Source organism: Chionomys nivalis, chromosome 4, assembly GCF_950005125.1.
Source record: "Chionomys nivalis chromosome 4, mChiNiv1.1, whole genome shotgun sequence".
Taxonomy (NCBI): Eukaryota; Metazoa; Chordata; class Mammalia; order Rodentia; family Cricetidae; genus Chionomys; species Chionomys nivalis.
This window is the reverse complement of record NC_080089.1, coordinates 75,978,108-75,997,459: the sequence shown is the minus strand read 5'-3', so window position 1 is coordinate 75,997,459 and position 19,352 is coordinate 75,978,108. Positions and strand designations below refer to the sequence as shown.

The 19,352-nt window shown below is 35.7% G+C and overlaps 1 protein-coding gene across 2 annotated transcripts in view; it reads left to right on the top strand.

Moving 5' to 3' along the window:
* Window positions 1–19,352, top strand: part of Tinag (tubulointerstitial nephritis antigen) — an 81,513-nt gene that overhangs the window by 18,373 nt on the left and 43,788 nt on the right. For both annotated transcript variants that reach the window (XM_057768171.1, XM_057768172.1), the window contains exons 4-8: window positions 3,620–3,734; window positions 11,283–11,406; window positions 13,255–13,405; window positions 15,878–16,058; window positions 17,934–17,979. In XM_057768171.1, the coding sequence (XP_057624154.1) occupies window positions 3,620–3,734; window positions 11,283–11,406; window positions 13,255–13,405; window positions 15,878–16,058; window positions 17,934–17,979 (617 nt within the window). The remainder of the gene's footprint in view (window positions 1–3,619; window positions 3,735–11,282; window positions 11,407–13,254; window positions 13,406–15,877; window positions 16,059–17,933; window positions 17,980–19,352) is intronic.

Sequence of the window (19,352 nt, the reverse complement as noted above, 5' to 3'; positions counted from 1 at the left end):
CATCTTGATAAATGACCCCAGTCAGGGTTCTTAAAGGATTCCAATGTTGTACCCAAGATGGACAAATTTCCCAGAAACCGTAAGAGAACTGCACAGCTTCCAACTGTTCTAGCATACACAAGAGCTATTGTTAAGCAGGGTGGAAAGCAAGCACTCTTAAGAACATGGGTATCTTTGGGCAAATGCCTTTCTTGGAAGAAGAGTTTTCTTTCCCTTATTTGCTTGTTTGAGTATAATGGAAAGTTATTTTGAGGCATAGGCTTTCTACTTTTGTTGAAAACATTAATATATGTGTTTTACAAATATACAAGCTTTGCTTCTCCAAATCTTCACTGTATATTAAACTCAGATCTGTATTGATTGTACATAATATACTACAGAGCATATTTATCCAGTTGATTTATTCCTATTTATTTATTTGTTTGCTTATTTATTCATTTATGCAGCAACATTTTGCTGCATAGTCCAGGCTGACAGTCTTTCCTGTTCACCCTCCCAAGTTCTGGTATTACAGGTTTAAAACACCCTGTCTAACATCTCTGTATTATTTTTCACGGCAATGATTAATGGAAAATGTCTTTCTTTCATGACAATGCAGAAAATATAAGTAAATATTTTTGCCTCAAACTAATTTACCCTCTACTTGAAGAGCCAACTTATCATACCATTGTAAAAGGCCAGAACATAAAGCCAAATAAAGTTTTACAAATAATCCTGAGTGCAAGAGAACAAAGGGAGATCTCCACTTGCTATATTTATCTGAGGTTGCAAAGCAAACACTCCAGACTCAACACTTTCTCTTGTTGTTGTTGTTGTATAGATTTTGTACTTATTGGCTATTCTCACTTGTTAATGGACAATCGTGTGTACATATTCTTATTGCTGTCATATTGGAAAACCCACCATGTTCTTAGTCAGTACTCAGCACTTTCAAGCTACAACCTCAACCACGCTTGGTAGCTCAAGCCTACAGTCCCAGTAACTGAGAGGTTGAGGCAGGAGGATCACTGTGAGCTTGAGGTCAGTCTGAGTATGAGATAGCCAATCTGGGCTACAGAGTGAGAGACTCTGCCTAAGAAACTAAACTAAACTAACAACCCAGCACAACAAAACACATTCTCTTATTTATACCTGTCAACAGTTTGGAATGGATTCAGCTGGGGCTTTTCTTTTGAAAATTTTATTAGTTCTTTGTAAGTTTTATATGTACTTTGATCATATTCAGTTCTCCCCAACAAATCTCAAATATTCTTGGCCATGTAGTCTTCTACTAGAGAGTGGTGGTCGACTTAAAAGGAATTATACTCTTAGGGAAAAGTTTCTTCCAATACCTAACAATTGCATATAGTTCCACAGCGAGAGGTCAGACTGTGTGGCCATCACCTCTCTGCCTGTTGAGATTTGGTCTGTTTTGGGCTTTTGTGGGTTTTATTTATGTTGTTGAAATTCTGTGAGTTCATGTGTACAATTGCCCTTCTGTGTCTAAAGATTATGTTTTCTTGTAGCTATCCCTTGCTCCTGGCTCTTCCACTCATTCTCATCTGTAGTAATCCCTGAAACTTGGAATGCGGGTTGTAGTATGCTATGTTTCCTTCGGTGTTTAACATTCTCTGTAGCCTCTTATTTTATGTTCTTTGACCAGTTGTGAGCTATTGTCTTAACCACAATCCATTGCAATTAGGAACATCTCTCATGAAGAATAAGAGAAGTATTAATCTATACATATAAGTCATTAAGAGTCAGTTTAATACCAAGTCCATTAACAAAATTTCTAGCTTTTTTTTTTTTTACCTTCTATGGCCTATGATCTGCTTAGTCATAGGTTCTGAGTCTGATGTTAGATATGGGTTTTATCATGTGGAATGCAACTTAGACCCAAGCAGAAAGTGATTGATTACTTAGATGATTTTTGCGCCACTATCGTACCAAAGAGTGTGTGTGTCTTGCCAGACTAGCCATTAGAGTAGCTCAAAAGATGAGTCGATATTATTGATCACTTTCTCCTCTGGTAGCATGTCTAGCACCTTATAGCACTATACAAGCTAGCCAGTAGGTATAAAGCTTTCAGGTCTGTATCAGGTTGATTTTTGCAGTGTGTGGCAAGCATCTGTTATTTTCAACAATAGGGAATTAGGGTTTAATTCTGGAGTGTAAGAAAGGGCAATGGACATAGCCTGTGATATTTGTGGGTCTATAGGACCTTAGTGGCCAAGAACTCCAAATAAAATAATTCAAACTTAGTACAGAGCTTTTTTTCCTTTGTTACCCTCTGGTTGGTGTTGTGTAAGGGTTTTTGATTCTCTTTTAGGCTCAAAAAATTTCTAGGCTGAATTTTTTCTTAGTGTTTTAAAATTTTTCTTCCTAGTTACTTTTTCTTTCACTCACTTTGGTAACTTTGTTGTCTGTCTTGATGTCATAACTGTTTTGTACACATCTTGAAATAAACTTTCTCATCTGTTTATTTGAATTTCTTTTGGTCATGGAACCTTATAAAAAAGTAGAATTCTGAATATTTTTCCTCTGGAAATTCTGCTAGCTTGCTATCTCTATTTTGCCATACTGAAAATCTGTTTGTTTTATTAACATTGCATGTGCAATACAGATCCGGAGGTTGCCACCTCCTTGAGATCCTTTAGATGTTGCAGTTTTTGTTTTAAAAATATTACTGAGAATTGAGATTCTAATCACTCAAAAGAGCCTACCACATTATAAGTAATTTTGATGACAAACACAAAAGAGTATAGTGTAGACCTGATTTAAATACTGAAAGCATTTGTCTATAGGGTAGAAGGTTTGGATGAGCAATGTTTAGAAGCCTGTCCAGTACCTGGTGTTCAGCCACCATCACCTACTGGAGAATTCTATCTTCAAATTTTCTTATCAATATTTGAAAATAAGGCACCTTCCCCTAAGCAAGGTGAAAAAAATAAGTCTCTAGAAAAACATGCATTTTAATAGCTGATTTCTAAATAATGGACTTAATAAGTTTGCCAGTAACTATTAGTGGTTAACACTGGATACAAATTAACTCACTTATTGTCTAGATAACATTTGCTGATATAATCTCTTTAAAGTAGGATGATGAAGATTGCCAAGCAGCCACTCAATGGTAGAACACTTGCCTGCCTAGGTTTAGTCTCTAATACTGCAAAAATAAAATATATGACTAGCTAACTTTTTATTTTTCGTGGATACTTCTGTTTTGCCAAGAAACTTCAAAAGAAACTTCAAAACTGAAAGTTCTTGTCTGTAAAGTCAGGTTTATTTCTAAAGAGCAATTATGTACATCTAAAGGAAACTGCATATATTAGCATTATTATACTTAATCTTTTTATAGTATACAAAGATCTCATATTCTTGATTTCAACATATAATTATGAGGCCTCACCTTTCTCATGTCTATCATAACAGAAACAGGCCAAATCCAAGACTAGTATTTCATGTACTTGAGTTTTGAAAGATCAGTGTTGCATCCATATGGAGACTATTCACTCTGTACTGATAATTCCCATATTTTGACATTCTATTACTATATAATTTTAAGATCTAGAAATAAGCATGTATTTATGAGTGATATCATGTAACTGATACATATTTTTCTGCTTCATTTGTAAGGTAGATGGACAGCACAGAACTATAGCCAATTCTGGGGAATGACTTTAGAAGAAGGGTTCAAATTTCGCCTTGGCACCTTGCCACCTAGCCCTATGCTTCTGAGCATGAATGAAATGACAGTAAGTGTTTCTTTCTGATTCATAGATGTATCTGTGGTTTTACAGATGAACTCTGTTTTGCCCTGCCTTGTTTTGGCAAAGTTCAGCAGTCTCTTTCTTGTGGATCATGCATGTCTAGTTTGCACAGCACATAGTAAAGCAGTCAAGGCAAAAGCAGTTTCTTGTCCAAATGGCTAATCTTGTCACAATGAAAGCAAATGCCTATGGAGTTTCTTCAATGCCCATCACCCTTTTATGAAGTAGATTGGTGCTGACAGGAGCAGATGTGTCTCACTGTCATGAAAAACCAATCTTAGGCATTCACTCCATGATGATTAGAAAAGATTTGTTCTCAAAAGTCCTCAAGTTGCCTTAAAGAATGTATTTGAATTTTTCCTGGAGACCTGGCACACTAGTTTGTAAAATTGTGTTTTTAGTATTTTCATGCTTCCTGCTTTTGTCCAAGTAGTCTTTAAAGTTACACACAGAAGCTGCTACCTTTCTAGGGACCACAAAATCTTACCACTTAGTGTCTAGTGTTTCCTAGGTATACACACTTTCAAGTTGAACTGTTTCTCTGAGATCTGCTACTGCAGTCCAGAGCAGAGTGGCTTGCAGTAGCACTGTAGTGCAGCTTGTCAGTCTACAATAAATTCATCAGGTTCTAGATGCCCCAATTCTTTCAGCATGCTGCTGTTACAGGCATTGTAAATTAACTAGTGTCTGTTAAACATCCAGCCCAAGCTTTGTTTTCCAGGCACATGATCACCCCATGTGACAGCATTGCTCAGTCTTAACTAGTATCAGAGAAAATGATGACAACTGGTGTTTATTGAGCCAATATGTGCCAAGCACACAAATACCTGCAGGCTTCATCTCATTTAATTCCCACAGCAGCTTGATGTTCTGGGTACCAGCATCACTGAGTGCTTTAAAATCTAGCAAACTAAGATTGAATAAGCCTAAGTTACACTGAGACTGAGCAAGGAAATTGTTGCCTTGGAATTCATTACATTGCAAAACCTTTTCTGTTGCTCCTACCCCAGGAGTCTGTAGTATAAGTATGTCCAGATAACTTCAGCCATAGAAAAGATGTTTAATCTCCTACCAATAGTTATTTTTCATAGATATTCAGCTTAGAAAGTGTTTGGAGTCTTCTATAACTAGCATGACAAAATCTTTAGCAGTATGGCTCATTTCATGGTTTTCAGTAACTTAACTTTATACAGAACTGGAAAAAGTATTTTTTTTCTTGTGGTTTTTGTCTTTCCTTTTGCCCCTGGTATTGTTTAAGAAAATGCACCATTATAACAGCTATTCTTGCATTTTCTTTCATTGAGGGGCAGAGTGAGCTCAATATTTATTTTTAAATATTAATATGCTTTTCTTTGACATTTTCACAACATTTTCTTTTAAAACTTAAACTTTCAGCTTCTGATAATTTACTGTAGTATAGAAAAACACATGATAGAGTTTTTCAAGTTGCCACTCACCACAGCAGACAGCAGAACAACAGAATATTTCACTCTAAATTATTTATTAATTCTTGGGTATTTGCCTAAAGATTTGTGTGGCAATATATAAATGAAAAACAATTTTAATGATTAGTGTTTTAGGAAAGTTTAAAGCTAAGTAGTTCCAAGAAATCAGCAAGGACAATTCAATTGACCTCCAAGGGTTCCATTGCCTAATTAGAACATACCAGCTTTGGAAATAGATTCTGATTTCTTAGGCACAGTAGCTGAGGGCTGTTTCTAAGTATTAGAATTGTCTCTAATATTAGTCAAGTGGAATAGTTTAGAAACCAAAGCAAATATTTATGGGAAGGACACGAGGGCAACACAAACTGAGTTGAAATGGTAGTCTTATACGGGCTAAAGATGAAGCCTCTTGGCTACAAACTAATACCCAATAAATGATATCAAACTGACTCAAAGTATAATACAAATGGACAATTCATAAAGTTGTACTTCTAAATAACTGATATTTCCTTTATTTTCAGAATAGGTAGACTATATATGTAAGAGGGTTATTGGTATAAAATCCAAATTTACATTTAGTGTGGCTATTGATCTATTGAATATTGAAATATTTGTAGTTGCTGAACCATGATGTGATTCCTAGTGTGCTAAAAATTGCACTGTACCCTAACCCAAAATCTCTCTCATTCTTTGGCCACATTGCCTGGATGAGTGTTGGAACTCAAAAGTTTTTCCAATACAGGAAGCTGGTCTGTACTTCTGCAACTAGAATTCCTGGGATAGCTGACAGCTAGGAGACCGTATCTCAGCTGCTGCCAGATAAAAAGCACATTATATATGTCTTTTGAAGATTCATAATAAGATTCATAATACTCATAAGAATACAGAGAATATTGCAGTTTTTATTTTTAGCAACGTTTTAATGCAGCATTTTCTAAATTCACAGATTAGATAAGTTTTGGGTTAGTAGTCAGGTCTTAGACTCCACACAATATAATTTAAGAAATACTGACTTCAGCTAAAGTTTTAAAATAAGAGTACTGCAAGGAGCAGAAGTATATTCTTGGAAAAATAGAACATAGTCCAATTCCTTAGGAAAAAAATTAGAGACAACCAATTATTATGGCTGCTTGTAAAACTTACATTGATGGAGGCTCTTCTGAGCCAGCAGAAAAATTACTGTTGAAGAGATGTTAAAAGGTATATCTGGGTTTGGTGATGTGCTTAGTAGTAAAGTGCTTTTCCAGCCCTATACAAAGTATTGTACACTTGCACAGATATGTGCATGCATTTGTACATCTAGCATATATATGTATATATGCATGGGATTTATCAAGTACTCCAAGAAACCTCATTGCATAACATTTATTTATAAATATTAAAAATACTTTGGATTAAAATTACCATTTGTGTTCAAAAGTCTAAAAATTAAGTGTTTATTTGCATATTTGTTTCAGTTTAAATTTTTAAAGGACAGCCTGGGGAGATTGCTTCATGGTTAAGGGTACTCTTTGCTCTTGCAGAAGATCCAGTTTTAGCTTCCAGCACCATCATGGGAATTCACAATCATCTGTTAACTACAATCCTAGTCAGTTTGATGCCATCTTTTGACTCTTCAGACACCAGGCATGCATGTAGTACATATGCATATAGTATACATGAAGGAGAGACATCCAAACACATGCAAAACAACTCAATAAATTTAAGAAATGTGTAGTTTTATTATTGCCACTGTTGATTGCTCTGAAAAATAATTTGATGTTATTTTGAAAATAGAACTCTTCTAGAACTATTAAGATGTTAAGAAGGATGGTGTGTCAACTGAAACCCATAACCTTACTACTACATCTGATATCAAGTTGGTATAGGTAAAATGTTCAGTTACCCTAATGAGAATCTTTATTCTGTTATACAATGTAAACGGACTTAGTTGGGAAAAACTCACAGATAAAAATGATGACATAAATTTTCGAGTCTATGTTAAGAGTAATAAAATAAAAACTATCATTTTCTGAATTACACATTAACTTTTAGGCCCCTAAAATTTTTGATGAGTAAACAAATGTTCATTTGATCATTTGAATGTTTCATCACTATCTAAGTGGCACATAACAGTTGATTGACTGTTTTATTTTTCTGGTCATTAGATATAATCCATGTGTTTTCCATCATTTTTTATTGAAGCCTCTCTGATAACTTTAGGGGTAGGCATCAATCTATGAGTATACCAGAATATTGTTAGGCATCATTTTATTGACTTTTTTCTCCACTCGTGTTTGGTTCTGTCTTAGTTTCTGGGCCATCCAGCCTTTGCATCCTTATGCTCCATGCAGTGTTAGGAGTGGGCTCCCTCCTGTGGCGTGGGTTTCAGGCTGGAACAGTCATTGGTTGGCCACTCCCACAATTTCTGTGTCACTCTTTCCCCAGGACATCCCATAGGCCAGACAGACTATAGGTCAAAAGTTATGTGCCTAGAATGGTGTCCCAGTACCTCTACTGGTAGTCTTGCCTGTTACAGCTGGTGGCCAGTTCAGGCTGTATGTCTCTTTTGCTAGAAGTCTTAGCTGGGATCATCCTTGTAGATTCCTGGGAGTTTCTCCTGAACTAGGTTTATACCTGACCCCCTATCTAGTAAGTTCTTTCAGCACAGTACCCTTCCACTTACACCACCCCATCTGCTCCTTCATGGTCCCATCCAGATCTTTCTCCAGTTCACCCACGGACTCTCTTTTATTTCCTCTACCCAGGAAGATCCAAGTGTCCTTTTTGTTACTTAGCATCTCTGGGTCTATGGATTGTATCATGGCTATCCTTTACTTTCCATGGAATATCCACTAATAAGTGTGTACAACCATGTTTGTTTTCCTGAATCTGGGTAACCTTACTCAAGATATTTTTTTTTCTAATTTCAAGATGTCATTGTTTGTAATAGTGGACGGACAGTGGGGAAACCTGCATAGGACCAAACTAGGCCCTCTGATTGTGGGTTGCAGATGTGTTATTGGGGCAGTCTTTGTGGATACTGGTAGTGGGCCCAGGATTTATACATAGTGTTTTAATTGAGACTGAGTCTGGGTCCTCTTGGTCACTCCTCTTAGCTTATGCTGCCCCAGCTCAGAGGTTCTGCTCTATGGTCCATCTCGCAGCACTGGCATTTCAAACAATTTCATCACCGATCCCTGTCATGCTCACCCTTCTCATTGAGGCAATTTGTGGTAACCAACATTATGTCCTTCACTCTTCCGTCTAAGCAGCAAAACTTTTTGGAATGGACTCAGGGTTTCTTACTCTCTCACTGAGCGGTAATAGTTCTCTAAGTTGACAGTGAATTCTCTCCTCAGCGCTCTAATTCATAAGTGATTTTGGATGAATGCATTTACTTCATAGAGACAGATACATTTTAAATTTTGCTTGCTTTGGACTTTGAGTCTATTTTATAATTGTTAGAAGTAAATTTTTGTAAGATATCCGATTACTAGCATCACTAGCACAAACCATGAAATGATTAAGTCAATGAACTTTTACCATTTACCCACATTTAAGTTCTGATACAAGGTGCTGCATCCACGTATTTCTCATAAAAATGACAATAATGGAGAATGATGTCAGAAAAATTCTAAGTCAAGGGTCTAGTCTGAGGAGAAAGTCCTATTTAGCTGGGTCTTTGGTATATTCATTAGCTTTTAGAAATCAGTTACCTCATTTATTGAAAAGGGTTGCAAATATCTCCCCTTACTATGCTACCTAGACATGTTGAGATAGTAGCAAGAACTGACCCTGTTGGGAATTAAATGTGGGTTTTTATGACATCATGGTACTATATCTTTGGTATTATACACATTTTAAAGTTCTCTTTAATCTTTCAGAATTTATTAATATGAGCAAATTAATTTCAGTTTCATTTTTCATAATGATGCAAAATTGAATGATTTTCTTTGTTAATATGAATTGCCCTGAAAGCCTTTGTTTGAAATTCTTTCACCTGACAATCATATGCACTCTCCAAAGGAAGAGAGATATAGAAGTAACATTCTTTACAAGGGCTAATTTTTCACAATCTCATATGTCATTTCATGTGAATGAGCAAGCCATAATTCAAAATGACAGGGACATTGGTAGAAGTGTACGTTTTTTTTTTAGTTTGTTTTATTTTTATTTATTTATTTATTTATTTATTTATTTTTATTCTTTTTTAATAAAAATTTCCACCTGCTCCCCGTTTCCCATTTCCCTTCCCCTTCTCCCACATATTGCCCCCTCCCCCCACTTCCCTCCCCCTATCCCCACTCCTCTTCTCCTCCCCCCACTTCATTCCCCCTCCCTCTCCATACTGAAGAGCAGTCCAAATTCCCTGCCCTGGGGGAAGACCAAGGTCCTCCCACTTCTATCTAGGTCCAGGAAGGTGAGCGTCCAAACAGGCTAAGCTCCCACAAAGCCAGTTCATATATCAGGATCGAAACCTAGTGGCATTGTCCTTGGCTTCTCATCAGCCTTCATTGTCCGCCATGTTCAGAGAGTCCAGTTTCAACTCATGTTTATTCAGTCCCAGTCCAGCTGGTCTTGGTGGACTCCCAATAGATCAGTTCCACTGTCACAGTAGGTGGGTGCACCCCTCGTGGTCCTGATTTCCTTGCTCATGTTCTCCCTCCTTCTGCTCCTCATTTGGACCTTAAGAGCTCAGACCGTTGCTCCAAATTGGGTCTCTGTCTCTATCTCAATCCATCGCCAGATGAAGGTTCTACTGATCTCCAAAATACATAAAGAACTCAAGAAACTAGACTTTAAAATGCTAATTAACCCAATTAAAAAATGGGGCACTGAACTGAACAGAGAATTTTCAACAGAAGAAATTCAAATGGTCAAAAGACACTTAAGGTCATGCTCAACCTCCTTAGCGATAAGGGAAATGCAAATTAAAACAACTTTGAGATACCATCTTACACCTGTCAGAATGGCTAAAATCAAAAACACCAATGATAGCCTTTGCTGGAGAGGTTGTGGAGTAAGGGGCACACTCATCCATTGCTGGTGGGAATGCAAACTTGTGCAACCACTTTGGAAATCAGTGTGGCGATTTCTCAGGAAATTTGGGATCAACCTGCCCCAAGATCCAGTAATACCACTCTTGGGAATATACCCAAGAGATGCCCTATCATATGACAAAAGTATCTGTTCAACTATGTTCATAGCAGCATTGTTTGTAATAGCCAGAACCTGGAAACAACATAGATGCCCTTCAATGGAGGAATGGATGAAGAAAGTGTGGAATATATACATATTAGAGTACTACTCAGCGGTAAAAAACAATGATTTCTCGAATTTTGCATGCAAATGGATGGAAATAGAAAACACTATCCTGAGTGAGGTATCCCAGACCCAAAAAGAGGAACATGGGATGTACTCACTCATAATTGGTTTCTAGCCATAAATAAAGGACATTGAGCATATAATTTGTGATCCTAGAGGAGCTAAATAAGAAAGTGTACCCAAAGAAAAACGTATAGTCATCTGCCTGGATAGGGGAAGTAGACAAGATTGCAGGGCAAAAACTGGGAGCTTGCGGGTGAGGTGGCATGGGGCTAAGGGGAAATGGGGTGAGAAACATGAGAAGGGGAGGATGGGAAGAGCTTGGGGGAATGGGGTGGTTGGGATATAGGAAGGGTGGATACGGGAGCAGCGAAGTATATATCCTAACTAAGAGAGCCATCTGAGGGTTGGCAAGAGACGTGACTCTAGAGGGGCTCGCAGGTGTCCAGGGAGATGTCCCTAGCTAGTACCTTGGGCAACTGAGGAGAGGGAACCTGAAATGACCCTATCCTATACTGATGAATATCTTGCATATCACCTTGGTAGAAGTGTCCTTGCACTACATGGCAATCAGAAAAAAGCCTCCAGTCCATGCTGTGATTCCCAACTTGTAGCTAGCTGTCTTTAAACCCAAGCAGAAAGAAATCCCCTGTAGCTATGCAGAAGCCTTAATGCATAAAATAATTTAAAATCATAAACACTGCAAAAGGGCATGCATCTTTCATTGACATTGTGGACATACTTGAAAACTTCTAATATATCTGTCTCCTTTCCCCCTTAGGCATCTTTTCCTGCCAAAGCCGATCTTCCTGAGGTTTTCATTGCTTCTTATAAGTGGCCTGGATGGACTCATGGTCCATTGGATCAAAAAAACTGTGCTGCATCCTGGGCTTTTTCCACTGCAAGTAATGACATTATTTCAATCACTTGCTCATAACTTATCCTGTCTTTAGAGCATGGCAGAGTAGTTGGACAGTTTATAAGCTTGGAGAACGTAAATAATAGTAAGTGGTCAGTTTAAATATTCTGGCCAAAGAAAGGAAACTGGAGGTTACAAATTTTAATCTAAATCTTGGACATTAGTATCTAATGTATATAGATAATGAATAAATTAGCAAAATTAATTTGATTTTGAGTTTATATTTTAATTCACTTTTATCATAATGTCATCAAGATTTCTAATATTCATATATAAATTCACATAAAATCTTTACATTATTTACTTTTATAAGATTTATAAAACTATAGTTATTATGCTATTTTGAAGCAAAGTTCAATTCTAGATTAAATCATAGTAGATTGAAGTTTTGCATCTCATTCTATACAAAATAAATTATAGACTTTAAATTTAAGGTGATACAATATCTTTTAATAAGATTGCTTTTTAAAATAATGTTAATATTCATTTTAATTTGTAAAAAAAAATCCCTCTAACAGCTATTTATTGGTCCTAAAGCCAATAAATAAGATACTTGGGTTGATTCCAATATTTGATCTCCAAAATTATCCCCGAAGACTTTTTCACAAAATTAAATAGAACCTACAGTGATAATGTCTGTATACTATCAACATCTTCAGAGAGCTATGTTCTGGTGCTTTGATGTAGTCCTAAAAGAGCACTCAGGAGTAGGCTAAAGCATCTCAAAATTTCCTACTGAAATGGTCTTCGCCCTGATTTTTTTCTTCTCCTTTTACATTTGACTACTATGTAAGTGTGGCCACACTGTAGTACACTATAGTCACACACAAGTTGATTTTTGCTACCAATGATCCATTTCCCATTTTTCTATGAGGGCAGAGATATGTCATTTCTTTCTTTTTCTATTCGTTGCCAGTTAATGTATATTTATTTTTCATGTTAAAATTTTAAAATAGTGTGCATGGTATTGTCATGACATTCCAACAATAAAAGTAAAACAAAACAAAAACAGAAGACGTCCACACCTAGTGACACATTTCCTCCAGTGAGACTGTATTTCCTAAACCTACCCTAATGCTGCAACAAGCTGGGAAAAAAGTTTTCAAATTCTGGACTCAGGGACATTTATCATCCAAAAAACTATGAAATACAGCTAATTACTTTTAATAGTAGTATAGTAATGATGGTTATAACCACAACTATGAATATACTCACCTAGTTGCACACACATACAACATATGCACATATACATATGTGTGTATCTATATTTGTATATATAGAACTAACTACATGTCTACTAAAATAAGATTACTTTTAATCACATAATGAATATAAAAGTATGCTTTAACTATTTAAGCCATAGTATAATGGATTTGTAGTACTATAAATTAACAGAAATATGACCTCCAGGGAAGTTGCAACAGAAGCCAATGTAAAAATTAGGGATTTGGTTTACTTTAGTGTATAAATTTACACTAGATTAATCAAAAATGAATTAAATTATAGTTAATATTACTGTGTTAATTTTTTCATATAAAACATAGATTTATCTGCAACTCTAGGGAAGATGCTCCTCCAGGTGCAAGAGTCAGACAATTCAAGTACATCAATCTCTTTCTTTCAGAAAATCTGCCACTTGACAGGTTTCTTAATGAAAAAAAGGTTCAAATATATATATAGGCTATAAATGAATACAGAACTAGAAAATCCTTTGAGAAGTGAATTACTGGAGCAATATCAATTTTGAAATGTAATTGAGGGTTCAAATAAAAAGGTATTAGAACTATGACATCACATGTGATTTTTATATTAATCAGTATTTTGTTTGAAACAGGTGTGGCAGCTGACCGGATAGCAATTCAGTCCAATGGCCGATACACGGCCAATCTCTCCCCTCAGAATTTGATCTCTTGCTGTGCCAAGAACCGCCATGGATGCAACGGTGGAAGCATTGATAGGGCTTGGTGGTTCCTGAGAAAACGTGGGTAAATAACTGCTCGACATGTGTACCTAGGATTCTTAGGCATGTTTTCTTTTTTACATGAGGATATAGAAAAAGATTGGTTTCAAGATTCTATTTTACAAAAAGAAACTCTAAAAACCATGCCACATCTATATAGCCATAAGTAAATGCCACACTTAAATATACATTGCACTTGGCTTCTGCTAGCATATCAGCCACTGGAAATAGTGTTGGAAGAAGGTCCACATTTCTAGCTAAATTAATATGAAGACTCAAAGAAGTATTTGTTTCTGTTGCTCTGAGCCAGATAGTTTTATTGGGTTTTCACAGAGGGAGTAACATTGGTCAATGCCACTGATAAATCTGTTATTCCATCTGCTTATCCAGATTGAGGAATATAGAACTCCAGGAAAAGTCAGATTAAATACAAGAAAAATACAATAAGTGAGCAACTTAGAGTTTTTATGATCCATTAGTTTCTGTCCCACTGGATGGAAAATGGCAAGTGGCATTGTTTCAGTCTCATGTAGTTTGATAGCTATATAATATTCTAAGTCTAATGTGTGACAAAGTTATTAAAGAACAAAGGGGACTCTAGCTGATAGACAGAGATAGTTGTATAGGACTAAAGTGCCTGCTATTTCATGGCATCTGATCACAGCCAGTCATGAGTGAGAGGTATGGCAGGTGTTAATGGGAGCTAATACATTAAGTTATTTTATTTCACCCAGTAAAGAATTGTTGTGAATTGAAGTTGCCTAATTTGGTATCTTTCAGTATGGTTAACTTTTGCTTGGTCTTATGATCAAATGAAGCAGTTGGCATATCTGCAATGCAACCCCTACACCTAGATCTTAGAACAAACTACAGAAGACGGGGCAGAAAGATGAAGAGGACCAAGATGCCTACTATGAGAAAACATATATATCTAGCCTATGATATCAGTACAGGGAGTCAGAAATAGGAATATAGCAGGAAGTCACTTGCCACACAGACTAATCCACTGGTAAACACTAAATTCAGTGAGAGACTCTATCTAAAGAAGACGAGAATGAAGAGAAACCAATTTCAATCGCTGTCCTCCATATGTGTTATTAAGGACACAAGCACCATCACACATGTGTGCACACATACGTCACACACAAAATTAATATGTATATATTAAATATATTATACGTAATTTGGCATTGCAACCCAACTAAATATCATTGTGTTTATTTGTTTAGCACACCATGACAAAATGACATAGACAATGGACATTTTATTCTGGAGTTGCAAAGTCAAGATCAACATGGTGACTGATTCAGTGCATCGGAAATGATGTTTTCTTGGCTGACAAATATCTACCCTCTCATAGTATCACCATGTAGCAGAGAAATAGTTTCTCTTCTTATAAGCAGAATAATCGCGTCTATAAGTGACCTATTCTCATGATCTCACTTAAACCTGATTATCTTAAGGCCAAAGTTCAGATATCATTACCTAAGCTTTAGAGATTCAATAATAGCTTTAGAAAAAGAATACATTTCTCATTAAAATAGAATTATATAACTTCCTTTATTTCCTTTTCTTTGTCTAGCCTCTCCCAATTCTCAAATATATAATTTTACTCTGATTACTTTTGTGTCACACATATACACACACACATATGTGTATATACACTATGGATTTTATGGACATATACATAAATACAACCTGGTGAATAGGTTTTTGTTGCTTGCCTGTATGCAGTTTCAGGGCTGACCATATTGTCTTTGATAGCCAATAGGAAGGCTCTTCCTTGGGAGAGGCTAATTCTTCTCTTTCAGCACTCATTAGTTTATCATAGTTCTTTGTCTAGGGGTATGGTCATTTTGGTATTGCTTATTTATCTAATTACATGGTTTTCTTTCCATACTACCCACTTCTCTATACAGTAAGGTAATGTGAAATTTAGAAGCAAATATTTTGGACCTAAATAACTTATTCGTGGTTCAGTTTCAAAATCTACCAATAATAGTTTAATTTTTATATAATATACAACTTAAAAAATTTACTTTATAAATTTTAATATTATATGAAAATTATACTGTTTTCCCCATAGTATCATGAACCACTTATTCAATGAAATATTAAGGAAAAAGATAGTGTAATTGAAGTGTTGACAAAATAAAAAATCAATCTTAATTCTAAAAGTGAAGTTTTCAGAATATTCCATCAACAAATAATCAAGTAAATGTCTTCATATTAACCTGTATTTATTGCAAGATACTTTTTATACTCATGAAATTTCATGTTAAGTATATAATTATAAAAAATGGATTAAGAGTTCAAAATCATAATTAAGAGTAAAAAGAGGGAAGATTATAGTATTGTTAGGCTGCTGTGTTATGTAGGTAGCCGACAGTTCAGAGTCATGCGGGCGAATAAGCAGCAAAATCCACAAACTTGACTATAGACAGGGTACTATGGCATTTTCCTGAATACTATCCTGTTTTTTTCTTATTCCTCTTAGACTGGTATCTCACGCATGCTACCCACTTTTCAAGGACCAAAACACAACCAATAATATCTGTGCTATGGCAAGTAGATCAGATGGACGGGGGAAACGGCATGCCACAAAACCATGCCCCAACAGCTTTGAGAAATCCAACAGAATCTACCAATGTTCTCCCCCATACAGAGTCTCTTCCAATGTAAGTCTAAACTGCAAGGACTAACGAGGATGCCATTCTCAAACTAGATAACTCTGCTGTTATTCTTACTATTTTTAAATTATTATAGACAAGCAAATGTTATGTTTGCAGATATATTTTTAAATAGAACTTTTACTGTATTTGTTTATGGTGTGTGTGTGTGGTGTCTGTGTGGTGTCTGGGATGAGTGTACTTCACATGTGGAGATCAAAAAACAACTTGGCACATCTCCTTACATCATGTGTGTCCTGGAAATGGCACTCAGGTCTTCAGGCTTGGTGGCAAATGCCTGGATCTATGAAATAACCACTGACTCTCTCTGTCTTGCTCATATACAGTTGCTGCTATTCTTAAAATGCCCATTAAAAACTTGCATTTTGAACAGTTGTAGGTCAACGTAATTGTTACAGCAAAAATTGCAAGGGATTGGCATTAAAATTTAGAACGCCCCCCGCAACCCAAGGTTTAAATTCTGGTTTATTTAGTACGCATGTGCAGGAAACTGAGAGCTCACAGCTAAGTCACTGCATTTGGGCTGCAGCAGTTCATTTTATTGATCACGTGCTTTAGCCCACAAAAGTGAACCTCCACATAGTGAGAAAAAGATCCCCTTAGACTTCATGCTTAATGCACACCCAGTTTTAACCCAGTCTCATCCGGCTTATCTAGACTCATTTAAGAAACATAGGAACCTTTGATTACCACAGGTTTTATGAGATTATCATCCAATGTTTTTATTGTGGTGTGCTGGCCTTTATACATGGTTGACCTACAATGTACAGAAGTTAATGTCTTGTCAGTATTTAAACCTCTACTTACCTATAATAATCTTAATAAATGAGATCATTCTCTATTGCCTGTGTAGATCATGCCTTCTCAAACTTCTTTACTGACATAGGAAATATTTTCTCTGACTCAAATGGTTATTCATTCACCTTTCCACCCAAAGAAACTTGGAACAAGGGTCCAGACCTATGGCAAAATTTTGTGTTTTTGTTTTTACTTCCAAATGGGATTATTGTCTTCATATTAACTTGGATTTATTGTAGGATACTGTTCATCTTCAGGAAATTGTACCCTGGCACATAAATATTTATCAAAAAATGGAAAGCTTAAAATCATAATGAAATAGTAAAAGGAGGGAAGATTATAGTTTCCTTAAGCTGTCGTGTAATGTAGTTTTCTCTTTTTATCAATGATTCTTTAAGCTTATCCCTATAATAGAACATATTATATGATTCTGAAGTTTTGCCTATCTAAACCACCAACATGTAACTATCTCAAAGATTACGAAGCATCAAAATTTGTTTCTATTGGAGTTTGTATTAAAAACTTTGTGTTAGATGTACATGGAAGACTGAGTGAATGAATGAACTGCCTCCCTACTGAGGGGACACTAAGAACAAAATAGGAGTGTTTGCAATGAACTTGGTGTACAGCCTCACTCATCAGTTTGGTGCAGCTGCTCTTGTAATCGAAAGACCACAGGCAACATGAACATTCACTAGCTCAATCTCCTAATTTTCTTTATTGCCATAAAAAGTTAGTATAATTTTTTCCACTCCAAAAGTATTGTAATAAAAAAATCAATAAAGCAAATAGTTATGCACTGGCTTTAACAGGGTCATCAATGCATTACAGTGCATATGGTATTGAAAAGTTTATCAATGCATCAGGGTGCAAATGACCACTTCAAAGTTTATTAGTGCATTATAGTACATATGTCCATTGCAAAGCAGGACTGCAGCAAGCTGCAAGTGGCCAGTTATCAGAGGATAATGTAATCCCTAAATGGATTGTCCTACAGCTCATATTATACACCAGACATTAGCTTTAGTATTTCTCATTAATACTCAATGATATTTTTCATTCCAGGAAACAGAGATTATGAGAGAAATCATACAAAATGGACCAGTTCAGGGTAAGATCAGATGAAATGTCATTTTCAGTTATGAATTTCTATAATAAACAATGTTACATGATATGACATCAAGGGAACATAATAAAAATAAAAGAAAATCTTAGGCATCTTCATAAGAGTTCAACACTTCTAGCCTGTGCAGTTGCAGAAGATTGACTCATCAAAGCATATCATGAGCTTCCATTTTACTTTAAGAAGATAAGCTTGTTTGTTGCTTGAACTCTTAAATAATAGTGGCACATTGAAAGAAAGCTGGCTGAGTCTTTCCAGAGTTATCATGGACCACCTGACAGGCACCTGTCTTGCAGTAATTAATCCAATGGAACTCACATTATCCACTTGGTAATTTGTAAGAATCACACATCCAGATAGATATTTAAACACTTTCAGTTTAGGTGGTTTTAGGAATATGTTGACAAAAAAAAACCAGTAAGCATTGCTATAAATAAAGTAAATATTTCCTTTTTATATTAGATCAAGGAAAATCAAACAAATTGGATGGCTTTTGCCGTTTACACAACCATTTTATAATTTTACCTACTTTTTAAATTTATTATTGTAGTAAAATATTATTAAATAATAATATAATTTTACAGTGGCATACTAGATATAGATTTTGACTTAAAGGTATATATGATTCCTTTTCTTTATTGGAATTTGTCTTGTACCAATAATGCTGGTAAAGATAAATACACAAGATGTATTTTCTGTATAACATTTTCCCTGAAGTGCCTGAGAAAACAAATCCAATGAGGTGTGAAATGGGAATTCAAGTAGTGAACACAAAAGGCCTGAGTATAATATCAATACAGTGGGACACAGATTAAAAACACTTGCTATGTATTTGAGGGACTACTAGTTAATTTTCCCCTTTATTTCTGAATGCTGATCTGATTAGTATTGATATAGGAAGAATCATGGCTTTTAATATTTGTGTTGAAATTATTTATCAAAAAATCAAAGCCTATGCTAAACATGTGCTAAATTTAATTTTAAAAATATGAAAACTATACATTAACTTTGCAACCAATAGATAAGGCTCTTCTTAAAAATGTGAAATTTGTTGGCTGTTATAACAGAGAATTCTTGTGTGGTTTTCCTATGTGCCTTAACTAGTGGTGTCTGTGAGACAAATATGAAAGACAGAAGAAATTTTAATTAAAGGCCAAACTTACAAGCCCTACTTTGACATTTCCTTCTTAAGTGGCTTTGGTAATTTGGCTTAAATCATTCTGAACTTCCGAATCACTGTAATACCCCCCAACCTCTGTTCTCAATCAAAATAAAGCTGGATCTTAATTTTTTTTAATGCTGTAGAAAACTGAGGTTTACTTTGCTGCCTTCCTTTTGTAAATTTCACTTACTAAATTATC